This window comes from Pelodiscus sinensis, chromosome 15, assembly GCF_049634645.1.
Source record: "Pelodiscus sinensis isolate JC-2024 chromosome 15, ASM4963464v1, whole genome shotgun sequence".
Classification (NCBI taxonomy): domain Eukaryota; kingdom Metazoa; phylum Chordata; order Testudines; family Trionychidae; genus Pelodiscus; species Pelodiscus sinensis.
The window spans coordinates 8,138,994-8,151,464 of NC_134725.1; the positions used below are offsets into that span (position 1 = coordinate 8,138,994).

Genomic DNA, 12,471 nt, shown 5'->3' on the forward strand with positions numbered 1-12,471 from the left:
GTATGGAAAATGTGAATAACGAAAAGTTATTTACTTGTTCCCAGAACATTAGAACTAGGAGTAACCTAATAAATAAGCAGCAGGTTTAAAAAGAACAAAGGAAGCTTTTCTTCACTCCGTACACAGTCAACCTGTGGAACTCCTTGCCAGAGGATGTGGTGAAGGCTAGAACTTTAACAGCGTTCAAAAAGGAGCTAGATAGATTCATGGAGGCTAGGTACATCAATGGCTATTAGCCAGGATGGGTAGGAATGGTGTCCCTTGCCTCTATTTGTCTGGAAATGAGTGACAGGGGAGGGGCCACATGAGGATTCCCTGTTGTGTTCCCTCCTTCTGGGGCATCTGGTGTTGACCACTGTTGGCAGAGAGGACACTGGGCTAGATGGGCCTTTGGTCTGACCCAGTCTGGCCATTCTTATGTCGGTTATATCAATGCCCAGTTTGCCATGACACTGCCAACGTGCAAAGCCAGGAATAAAGAACTGGATGGGAAACATCTATCAGGCAAGCTGTCCATCAACCCAAGGTCAGTGTGGTCTTGTTCGCATGAAGCATTGCACTGGGCCCTTGCGCCATCTAGTAGGTATCCTGTCACTCCTGGTTCTTTCACAGCTTAATAGCTCCGATTTCCGTGATCATTCCAATCTTCAGCCAGAAATTTTCCCGTCTGTAATTTCATCCTGTTTCTCGCAGTTATTGCCTGGATATCTTTCTAACCGAACGCCCTTCAGATGTAGTCAGTCATGCAATATTAGTTTTGGCCAGGCCAGGCTTTAGTTCTCATTCCTTCCTTGTAAGTCATCGTCCTCCCACCCATTGCTCAGTGCTAGCGTTCTTCTCCTTCCCACTTGGAAATGTTTTTCAGAAGGGCTCTGTTTATAAGGGGAAAAGGTATCTTGGCTGGGAACACCAGTGTGCATTGGGAAGCGGCTCTCTAGAGACCGAGAAAGGGGTTGGTTATTGGCACTGGGGAGAGGCTGGGAGGATGGAAAATGTTATTAAAATGCAGGATGTTATTGGCATTTTATTTCTCTCAAAACGCTTTGCAAACATACATCAAGCTTCTCAAAACCTCTTTGAAATAAGTGAGGGCTCTATGGTTAGTGCTACTGAGACACTGAGATGGAGCAAATTACTTAATGTCATCTAATGAACCACTGTCCAAAGCAGAATAGAACCTGATTCTCAGCTCTAACCACTATGGATTCTTCCTCTCACAAAGGATAGGATTTCTGTATCGCTCCAATATTTCCTATATTGCTCTGCTCCGAAGTTATCCATAGTAGTGCTTTCTCTGTTACGTTCCATCTTAAGGTGTGTCTACACAGCAGGGCTTAACTCAAAATAAGCTACCCAAATTGAACTACTTCAATTGCGTATCTCAGTGGTCCCCAACCATCTGAGGCTGCTGGATGCCAGGGGGCGTGACCGTTCACCTGCCGGGCGCCTGAGGGCGGGGACACTTGTGCGCCCGGGGGCGGGGCTCCCCGCAAGCGCCGCGCGCCCGGAGCCGCCCCCCGCCCCCCAAGCGCCGCGCGCCCAGAGCACAGGTGGCTAATTCGCGCCCAGGACCGGCCCCCCACTCCAAGCGCCACGCACCCGGGGCCGGCCCCCCCCTCCAAACACCCGGGGCCGGTCCCTCCTCCCCTCCAAGTGCCCGGAGCCAGCACCCCCCCCAAGTACCGCGTGCCCAGAGCACGGGCGGCTAATTCACGGCGCTCCTGGGGCCAGCTCTCACCGTGTGCCATGCGCTCGGGCCAGCTCCGGCACCATGCATGCGCCACATGCCTGGGGCCGGGCCAGCCCCAAGCACTTGGTGGGCGCACACAAAGGGCCCCACAGGCACCATGGCGCCCACGGGCACTGTGTTGGGGACCACTGGCGTATCTTATTTTGAAATAGTTTATTTTGAAATATGGTGCATCTACACAGCACTCATTTCAAAGTAGAGCACTCTTCCTGCGACTTCCCTTACTCCTCATGCAATGAGGATTACAGGAGTCAGAGAAAGAAGTCCTCCAGCTTGACAGTATTTTAATACTCTTTTGAAATAACTGCCTGCTGTGTAGACACGGACTAAGTTATTTCGGAATAGCACTAGTTATTCTGAAAGAGTGTTGCAGTATAGACGTACCTTAGTGGCAACATGAGGTTACAGGGAAGGTATTTTAGATATAAGCATTTGTCTGCTAACCTACCTTCCTCATAGATCTCTTTTGCTACCACAGTTAAGCCGTACAGCTTCACTGCAGAATAAACATCTCCAGCATCCAAAGAGACAGCATCTGCTTTGTTCACCTTTTAAAAAATAAAAAATCCATGTAAGCGACTCTTTCCACTCCCGGGAACAAAAGTGACTTGAAGACTAGAGCTCTCACCACAGACTTTTTGCAACACTTGCCTCAGATTTAGTTGGATCCCTATTAATCATCATGATTGAATGTCACCTTGAAGTGATTGACTTTATGTCTGCGTCACTATGCATCCTGAATGAAGCCTGAATATCCCTGGCAAGCCTAATTGGGCAGAATGGCATCCCTTCTGCACCTTACGTTTGGTCCCTCCACTCCAAGGATGAAATCCTGGTTCTGCTGAAGTCAAGAGCAAGAGTTTCATTGACTTCAGTGAGGTCTAGATTTCACCCCATATCTTTTTTTCTTTCCTTTTCCACAAACACTGGCTGAGTATTCTCCCCACTATGCATCCCCCAAAATCATTCATATACTTCTGGTCTGGGTTCCTTCCTTAATCATACTGCCTGCAGCCTTTCTACTGTGTATTTCAGAGAGTTTGTTCATCCCTACAGAAAGAGATCTGGGAATCATAGTGGACCACAGGCCAAATACAAGCAATAGTGTGACACTGTTGCAAAAAAAGCAAACATGATTCTGGGATGCATTCACAGGTGTGTTGTGAGCAAGACACGAGAAGTCATTCTTCTGCTCTGCTCTGCGCTGGTTAGGCCTCAGTTGGAGTATTGTGTTCAGTTCTGGGAACCACATTTCAAGGAAGATGTGGAGAAACTGAAAAAGATCCAGAGAAGAGCAGCAAGAATGATGAAAGGTCTAGAAAACGTGAGCTATGAGGGAAGACTGAAAGAATTGGGCTTGTTTAGTTTAGAAAAGAGAAGACTGAGGTGGGACATGAGAGCAGTTTTCAAGTCCCTAGAAGAGTGTTACAAGGAGGAGGGAGAAAAATTGTTTTCCTTGGCCTCTGAGGATAGGACAAGAAGCAATGGGCTTAAACTGCAACAAGGGAGGTTTATGTTGGACATCAGGAAAAACTTCCTAGCTGTCAGGATGGTTAAAAACTGCAATAAATTGCCTAGGCAGGTTATGGAATCTTCATCTCTGGAGATATTTAAGAGCAGGCTAGACAGACATCTATCAGGGATGAGCTAGATGGTGCTTGGTCCTGCCATGAAGGCAGGGGACTGGACTTGATGACCTCTCGAGGTCCCTTCCAGGCCTAGTGTTCTATGAGTCTATGATGTGTCTGTTTGTTCAAGAACTCCTCCTAAACAGTAAGAGTTAAATTTGATAAGCAGCTTCCTCTTATCATAACTTAAAGCAAGATCAGGGTTTGGGTGTGCCAGGAAAACAGGATGTGCCTGGAACGAGATTTCTGTATGGTTTTATGAGAAGCAAAGAGACAATCACCTGGCATATGAGAGGAGTAGACTGGGGGTGTCTCCCTGGGACTGTCCCAGTCCCGAGTCTCCCACCCTTTAGGGGGGGTGTCCTTTAGGGAGGATGGGGAATCAAAAACTCTCTCCAGCCTCCGATTCATACAGGAACATTGATGTCTGTTCCTCTTCATCAGGGAGCAAGGGGAAAGTGCATAGTTGGCTGCATTCTTTGCAATGGCTGGCGTGTGCACGGGGCAGACAAATCTGGCTCTGCCCCTCCCTCAGCTGCATAGGGGGGAGTTTCAGTGGCCATGAAGAGGTACTTTTATTTGGCACTAAGCTGCTGCCATGAGAGAGGGCGGGGTAGTCCTCTCTCCCTGGGGCAACCTGCAGACTGAACCCCTCCTCCCCAGCCCCACCCCAGAGCAATGATTCAAATGAAGCATGGTCCAAAACCATGACCACCAGACCAAGTAAGTAGCATCCCCTGCCCAAAACATTTCCACATTGGCTTCTAGCCTCTTGCCCTGCCCCCCCCAACTCGAAGGCTCTGCACCCCCCACACCACCAGCCCCCTGCCTTGAGTGACCCAGGCAATGCCTGGTAAGTCTTCCATAGAGTAATCGATAAATAAGGAGCTCAGGACCGAATGAAGAGATGGCGACGAAGTTCGTCCCTGACCGGAGGAGTTGTTGTTCTTTCCAAGTCAGAGCTGGGATCCCCTGGGGAAAGCAGAGCTATGGATGAGTCCCTTTTCCCAGGCAGGTTTCGGATACATTAGCAGAACTGTACTACTAGGAAGACCAGGGCTACATTCTCCTTTCTCCCCAGAGGAATTTAAATGCACTTAGCAGTGTGAGAAGTGCCATCCCCTCAGTGACACTTAATAACACACCAGTCACTTCACCGCCTCGTGTCATATAAATGATCATTCCAAGACTCTTTGTCTTTGGAAAAAGGACAGCTCTCTGGTTCAGGAAAGATTAGCTAGTGGTTAAAAATGAAGAGGCGGAGACAAATTGTAAAACTGAACTAGAACTGAAACCTTAAAGCGCTGGGGACTATCTCAGTATGTCTTCCTGCTTTTGCAGCTCTATAGAAGAGAGACAAATTTTGCTCATTTGCTCCCTCACAACTTTATTTCATTGGGATTGCAAGGGAATGACAGAGATTCTGCTTGGGATCCATGTTAGCTGTATCACTGATAAGTGGTTATCGCCTGGATTCTTCTTGCCTGCTGTGCTTTGTCACACGTGAAATACCAACGTCATCATTGCCTAGATTTCACTTCCCAATGGATTGTCTCCTTCCCCCCTGCCAAAGAATTTGACTTTGGGGAAAGGGGTGAAGATAAACTCTGGGATTCTCTCTACAGACTCACCCTGATTTTGTCGATGCAGTCATGAGTATTTTGAGCTCGGATGCAGGAAACCCTAGTAAAGGAGTTGACTGTAGCCAATGGTAGGACAACCAGGAGCACTTTAGATAACTCAGCACACTTCCTCTGCTCCAGGTCAGACAGGGTGCACCATCTGAACTTCTTCCCTGCAGGGTAAGAAGGCAAGAGACATGCTCTTTAAATGAGGAGGGGAGATTTAGAAGAAGGGAACCCGAGGGAGGAAACTGACCAACTATAGCTGATTTTACTTTTTGTTCTTTAACCGAGAAAAGACTGTTTTCTAGGATCAGGGTACCAAAAGAAGGAAAGTGTTGTCTTTAACTGGAACAGTATTTCCTGACTATTTGCCTCTGACTATCCCTTCAGTGCTAGGATTTTGTTTTTAATTTGAGGCCCATATTTAAAGCACTAGTTCCATAAACATCCCCCTGGATCTAACAGTGAATTTGAAACCTATGCTCCAATCAGCAGCCGTCTGCAACAATCAGATACTATATTTAATATGCTGAATCAAAACCTGACATCCAAACACCACAAAACTTTGGACTTGAGATCATGATGGGTATTTCAAGGCTTGGGCCTGTTTTTCTATTTAAACAACATAACTGCCTAAGGCTATGTCTAGACTGCAGGCTTCTTTCGGAAGAAGCTTTTCTGGAAGAGATCTTCCAAAAAAAAATCTTCCGAAAGAGCATCCACACTGCAAAAGCGCATCAAAAAAGCGATCTGCTTTTTGACAGATTGCATCCACACTGAATGGATGCTATCTCACATGTAAGCTGTGATTATTATGGGTGGAATGGCCACCAGGGCACCTGTGCTTTTCCTCTTTCCTCTTTTTGCGAAAGCACTCCCTCTTCCCTGTCCATACATGCCTTTTACTGAAAGAGCTCTTTCTGAAAAAGGCTTCTTCCTTATAGAAAGAGATTTGCCAATGTCAGAAAAACCCCTTAGTTCTTTCAATTTTTTTTCAAAAGAACACAATTACAGTGTGGATATTATCGAAGTTTTTCAGAAAAAACGCTTTTTCCAGAAAATAATCTGTATTGTAAACATACTCTAAGAGTCCCCTAGATAATGAAAAATTGTTTCCAGGACTTTCCTTTGGTTAGAGAAGTTTGCTTCACTTGTTTAAATCTGCCAAGAGGGAACGAAACCAGGATAAGCTTGTAAATTCTCAATGTTAAGTTCTCAGACTATTTGACAGATATTAATCCTTGCCACTCCACCATGCTGCCATGAAATAGGCAGGAAATTCTATCATAATTTCATAGATGAGGTTCAGAGAGGTTACATGCCTTTCCCAAGATGACAGTGATAAGCAGTGCCAGAGCTGGAATTGGAATTCAATTTTTGTCTGTTTCTCGTGAAAGCAGCCCATAGAGCAGAATGGAGCATCATGAACAAGAAAATAGACTAGTGATAGAGATGCAGCCGTGTTAGTCTGGTGTAGCTGAAACAAAATACAGGACTATGTAGCACTTTAAAGACTAACAAGATGGTAATTTAGGTGATGGGCTTTCGTGGGCCAGACCCACTTCCTCAGATCAATATGTAGAAGAAAATCGGCACAACCATATACAGGCAGTCCCCGGGTTACATGGATCCGACTTACATCGGATCCCTACTTACAAACGGGGTGAAGCAACCCCGCACTAGCTGCTTCCCCCCAGCAGACCAGGGAGACGCGAAGCTAGCGCCCCCTCCAGCAGACCAGGGAGATGCAGAGCGGCTTTTCTCAGCAGACACCTCAGCTTGAGAATAAAGGACTGAGGGAAGTGAGGTGTGGGAGAATAAAACTGAGCTCTGGAGAAATGTTTGGCTAGAGTTTCCCCTACAATATGTACCAGTTCCAACTTACATACAAATTCAACTTAAGAACAAACCTACAGTCCCTATCTTGTACATAACCCGGGGACTGCCCATATACCAAAGTGATACAATCAAAAAAAATGAAGGCATGTGAAATTGACAAATCAAATTTTAGGACAGAGTGGGGGTGAGGGGGGAAGGTTAGTGTCTCTGAGGTAATGACATAGGAGTGATAATAGGGGAAGTTTCTGTGAGGTAATGACATAGGGGTGATAATTGGGCCATCTTTTTGCACTTGGATAGAAAGATGACGTCTGTCGGAATCTGTGCAAGTTTTTTCATATGGTTGAATAGTACCTCATAGACACTAACCTTTCCCCCTTTGATTCTATCACTATTTGGTATATATGGTTGTGCCGATTTTCTTCCACATATTGATCTGAGGAAGTGGGTCTGGCCCACGAAAGCTCATCACCTAATAAACCATCTTGTTAGTCTTTAAAGTGCTACATAGTTCTGCCTTTTGTTTCAAGAAAATAGACTGACAGCCATGTTTTCACTAACATGATTTAAAGCAGGATTTTGCAGCTAGTCAAGTTACGATGGTTCACGAGTCATCAAGAACTCCAGACTCACCTTATTCCAGAGTTAATGGGGGCAGAAATGACACTGTCAGGAAAAAGGGTGACTATTGTTTTAAATATGTGTGTTCCAGATCAGTAGTAGAACTGAACTGATACTAAAAAGCAGTGACAAGATAGAGAACTAGCTATTAAATTGACCACATTCATTCAGGCTAGAGTCCTACATAAAACTGATTAAACATTTCCCTAGCTTCTGCGGTGGGACTAGTGGGAGGAAACTCAGGTGTAGAGGTTACCGTATTAGTCTGTGAATCACACAATTCTGAGTTCTGTTCTGAGTTTTGCCATGGATAACAGAATCCGAGGCAGACCCAGATTTCCTATTTGTGCTGCTTTGTAGGGGTGACACACACCTTAACTAACGTGTGAAAGCATTCTGAGGGCATCACATGTCCTGTGGGCACACGTGGAAAGAAGCCAATGAAGTCTGATCTCTGATTATTTCCATATGTGTTCAGTCTTAGTAAGTACAAAATATTGTCATTTCTGACATAATGCAGACTATAAACAACTTTTCAATAACCTCTCATGCATAGACATAATTTTTCGTAATATTTTTTCATTCTTGTACAATTCTAATTTTGCTTTGACAATGGTCTATCTCTTTTTAATATAGTATGTTCTCATAGAAATGTATTTAATAATTTAATCAGCACCCATGTCCTGTACATTATCTTTGTAGCCACAGGCAAAGTCTTCCTTGGTGATATTCAGCAAAGAAGACAATTAGCTATGAAGCTAATTTAGTTATAGATGTAGTCCCCAGTCCTGCAACCTAAATACACAAGATTAATTTTGTGTATTTTAGTAAACTCCCTTGAAGTCAATGAGATAAATTTTATGAATGAGGTTAAGGACTTGCATTAATGTTTATAGGATTGGGACCTAAATTGGCCTACAACTGCCAGTAAATTTTCACTTAGGGTGTGTCTAGACTACAGGGTTTTGTTGACAGAAGTGGACTTTTGTTGACAAAACTGTGTCTACACTACTGCTGAGCAGTTTTGTCGATGGCGGTAAACCTCATTCCACGAGGAATAATGCCATTTGTCGACAGAACTGGATGTAATCTAGATGCTCTTTGTTGACAGAAGCTTTGTCAACAGTATTTATCAACAAAGCCTCTGTCGACAAAAGCCTGTAGTCTAGACATACCCTTATATTAATTCTAGAGCTTAAAGTATTGTGCACGGAGTAAATACTGTTTACTGTACTGTGCACTCTTAATTTAAATTACTTTCATGGATATTTCTCCAGAATACATTGTCAAACTTGGTAGAAACAAATCCATTGTGTTTGGAATTGTAAAAAATAGTGATATGCAAAATAACACATGATCTGAAGAGAGGATCCAGTATATACAAAATATCCTGTAATTAAAGACTGGATCAAATGAATTCAAAGAGTTTATATTCAACTTTTGGCCATTGTAGCTTCCTGACTTCTAAGAAAACAATGAAGTTATATAGCTAAGTGTTTGTTTCCCCCCCCCTCCCCCCCCCCCCAGAAATCAATAGTGTTTTGTTTTAAAATGTATGGCTTTAATCCCTTAAACTAACAACACTTTCAGAAGATGCCAAACCCCAAACTTTGAAGTTCAGCTGGATCCAACCTTAGTTTCTGAGCTGTGCAGAGTTGTTGACTTGAGTCCCACGACTCGAACTTGAGTCCAACTTAAGTCGCCTAGATGACTCAACTTGAGACCTGACTTGGGTTCATTGTTTGTGACTTGAGACTCGACTTGAGATTTGCTAATTTTGTTAAATCGACTTGGTGAAAAAAATGTCAGAAAATGCCGATATGTACAAAAGTGACATGACATTTTTAAAATTAAGACTTGAGACTTGACTTAGGACTTAATTCGAAAGTGACTTTAGGGACTCAAGACTCGACTTGAGACTTGAACTGTAGTGACTTGAGACTCCACTTGGACTTGACAATGGTGACTTGAAGATGTCCCATTCCAAACACACAAAGGCTATATCTACACTGCTGCCCCACTGTACCACAGTAGCAAAGACATTTTGTACTTTGATGAAAGGGGCTTTTCTATCAATATAGGTAATCTACCTCTTCTTCTATCCAGCTAGTTTTATTTATGCTGAAAGTTAGATTGATATGCTTAGGACAAGACACTTTTCACCATCCTAAACTATGCCAGTAAGTTGACCTAAGTATTAGAAAGAGGCTAGGCCTAAATTCTTGCACTGTTTTACAGCTAGAGAACAAACAGATCCCATCAAATACTCCAAGCAAACAAGGAAGTGCCAAGAAACAACTGCATTCTGTTGTTTCAAAGGTCATTAATGAAGTCAGCATCTGCCACAGATCGAACAGGGAGACTCAAACCAGATGAGAACTGAAGTAATCAAAATAGGCACAGACCTAACAGCAATCATTTTGTACCATAAGAAGAAAGAAAAAAAAAAGACCAAGCATAAAATACATGTTCCTGTTCCGACGACTAACATCCTTCTCCCTCCCTCTGTACCAGCCTTACCTGAAGAGAGCAGGGTGAAAATAGCTAGGACAAGTATGGTGGCTGTGGCTGTCTTCATGATGGCAAAGTGCAGCACTTATCCCACTCTGTACCCGAGGCCTTTTCTTCTTGCCTCATACCAGGGATTCCAATGGAATGACGGGAGCTGCTAATAAAAAACAAATGGATTTAGGCATCAACACAAGAAACCAAAGGAGGCGGGGGGAAGGTGGGGACACCCGGAGAAGACTGAAAAAGGGACGGTGTATCTGAGTAGGAAGAAGGAATGGCAACCATCCATGAGGAGAGAGGAGGATTAAGAAGGAGCAAGATGCCTATTCCTGGGCACAGATGGAAAGCATTAGTGTATTTTCTGCTGTACCATTAGCACGTCTCTGGTGGAGATTCAGTCCTGGCAACATTCAGGCAGACACAATGTGGGAGTATGTATGCAGTACCCCGGTGCCTGATTTTTTTTTTAAATCAATCCAAAAGCTTCCAGAAGCAATTTTAGGCTCACAAACACCATGTGGATCTTGAACTGAACTTTCCAGTGTTCTGCCTCTTCTTGTGACAGTCGGTACCATTATACAGACTCTTTTTACCAACTAGATTTTGTACAAAGTATGCCCCGAGAGAGAGAATTTGAAAACTCATCCACTGAACATTATTATCCTGTAAAAATATGGGTGGCAATGTTGTGTGTGAAGTTATAAAATACTTTTGTATAATACAACTTCCGAGTCTGGGGAAACCAGAACTAGCTACCCCACCTCTTAACAAGCCGCCTGTTATTTTGAAATATTATTTCACATTATTTCCACGTGGGTTAAGGGATGTCTCGAAATAGTGTGTTATTTTAAAGTTTGGTGCTATGTAGATACACCACATTTCAAAATAAGCAATTTCCAAATAGGTTCGACATAAGATATGCAATTTGCATAGCAGAAATTGCATATCTTATTTCAAGTTTAGGGTGCTGTGTAGATGCACGCTTAGCTTGTTAAATGAGAGATTAGTTACATGTTCCCCTTTATTTTCTTATAGCCACATTCTGACTTTTATGCCTCATTATTTGTAATCACCTAATCTTTCTTTCTATCATTAATAAACTTGTTTTATCATTTTTTCAAAGCCAGTGTGTTTGGATAGAAGTGTTTGGGAAACTCTATTAGAGAAAACAAGATTTGTGCATCTCATTTTCTATTAATGAAATGGTGGACTTTCTGTGAGCATGTATTGCCTAGGGTGTATGGGGCAGTGTTTCCTGTTTCCACAGCGTACCTGTGTGGTTTCTCAGGAGAAATTCAAATGCCATCCACCTGAATAGCAGAGTGGCCTGCAGCTAGGTTTTGTGTTTCTATTGGTTGTGCACATTCGCACACACTTCGGTGCACATAAAAAAATTGTTCTGCTCATAGATGGAAGAAATCTGCACGTAAATGGAAAAGATTAGAGGAAACATTGGTACTGGGCAGTAAATAACTCTCAGTTCTGGGACAAGTCTGGAACTTGGAATTTGCTGATTAAGAACTGTAATATAATTCATGAGTGGCTGGCCAGAGAACTCAAACAATATAGATGGGAATGATTTTCAGGCTGGAGAGAAGATTGTGGGGACAGACCAGGGATAGCTGCCCTCACAGCATAGCAGTGTCTAAGTCACACCAGATGGAGAAGTGAGGGGACACAATTGTCTGTCTGTCCATGTAGTATCCTGGGTAACATTACAGTGCTCTCAGAAGAAGTTGTGATGTCTGAATTTAAATCTCTGTCCAATACCTACCTGGCATTTTTCACTGTGTGGTGTCCATTCCAGCTTAGCAGCATGAAGCATTATTAATTCAGGATGGTGCTTTTCATCTGTAAAATACCGTAAATTAGCAAATATAACCCACATCCATGTTTAACACTTACTCATGTATTACCTGCGGTTTTTCTATCGCATGTAAAAAAAAAATTAGATTAACTGAGGATGTACATAACCTGCAGAGACTTCTGCCGCTTTCATAAAAGGCTGATTTTATCATGTTGGTCTTGTCTTCTTTTAATATGAGTAAAAATCAGCTTGCATGTATACATATACATGTATACCCCACTTGAAGTGGGGGGCGTGGTTGGTAAAAACATGGATAACCCACGGGTTTTATTCACTAATTCACAGTACTTTACAAATAGTAAGAAGCTGACTTTTGTGCTGTCTTTTCCTACGCAGTTATTTTGATTGCTTATGCAAACTGGATATTTGTGTATGTAGAGTTACTAAGTATATAAAGAAAGATAATTGTGTAAAAACATCTGCATAACTGCGGCTTTCACTCTTTGAAAATCAGAACCTGTGTGATTAATCCTCACAACTGCTCTGTGTAAGTCACAATGTAGTAGTGGTTGAAGATTGTTAGTGAGAACAGCACATGAGAAATAAATTAAACCTGTGCTATTAGGAAAAGAAATAGTGACAAAAACATATCTGTAACAAAAAACAACAAAATACATAGATTTTCATAAG

The 12,471-nt window shown here is 43.0% G+C and overlaps 1 protein-coding gene across 1 annotated transcript in view; it reads right to left on the reverse strand.

Moving 5' to 3' along the window:
• The window catches only part of LOC102446694 (serotransferrin-2-like), a 32,807-nt gene extending 22,543 nt beyond the window's left edge, over window positions 1–10,264 (reverse strand). The window contains exons 1-3 of the mRNA XM_075898023.1: window positions 9,984–10,264; window positions 5,010–5,173; window positions 2,199–2,298 (exon numbers count right to left, since the gene is read on the reverse strand). Coding sequence (XP_075754138.1) covers window positions 2,199–2,298; window positions 5,010–5,173; window positions 9,984–10,041 — 322 coding nt within the window. The 5' untranslated portion in view covers window positions 10,042–10,264. The remainder of the gene's footprint in view (window positions 1–2,198; window positions 2,299–5,009; window positions 5,174–9,983) is intronic.
• Between the last annotated feature and the right edge of the window lie 2,207 nt (window positions 10,265–12,471).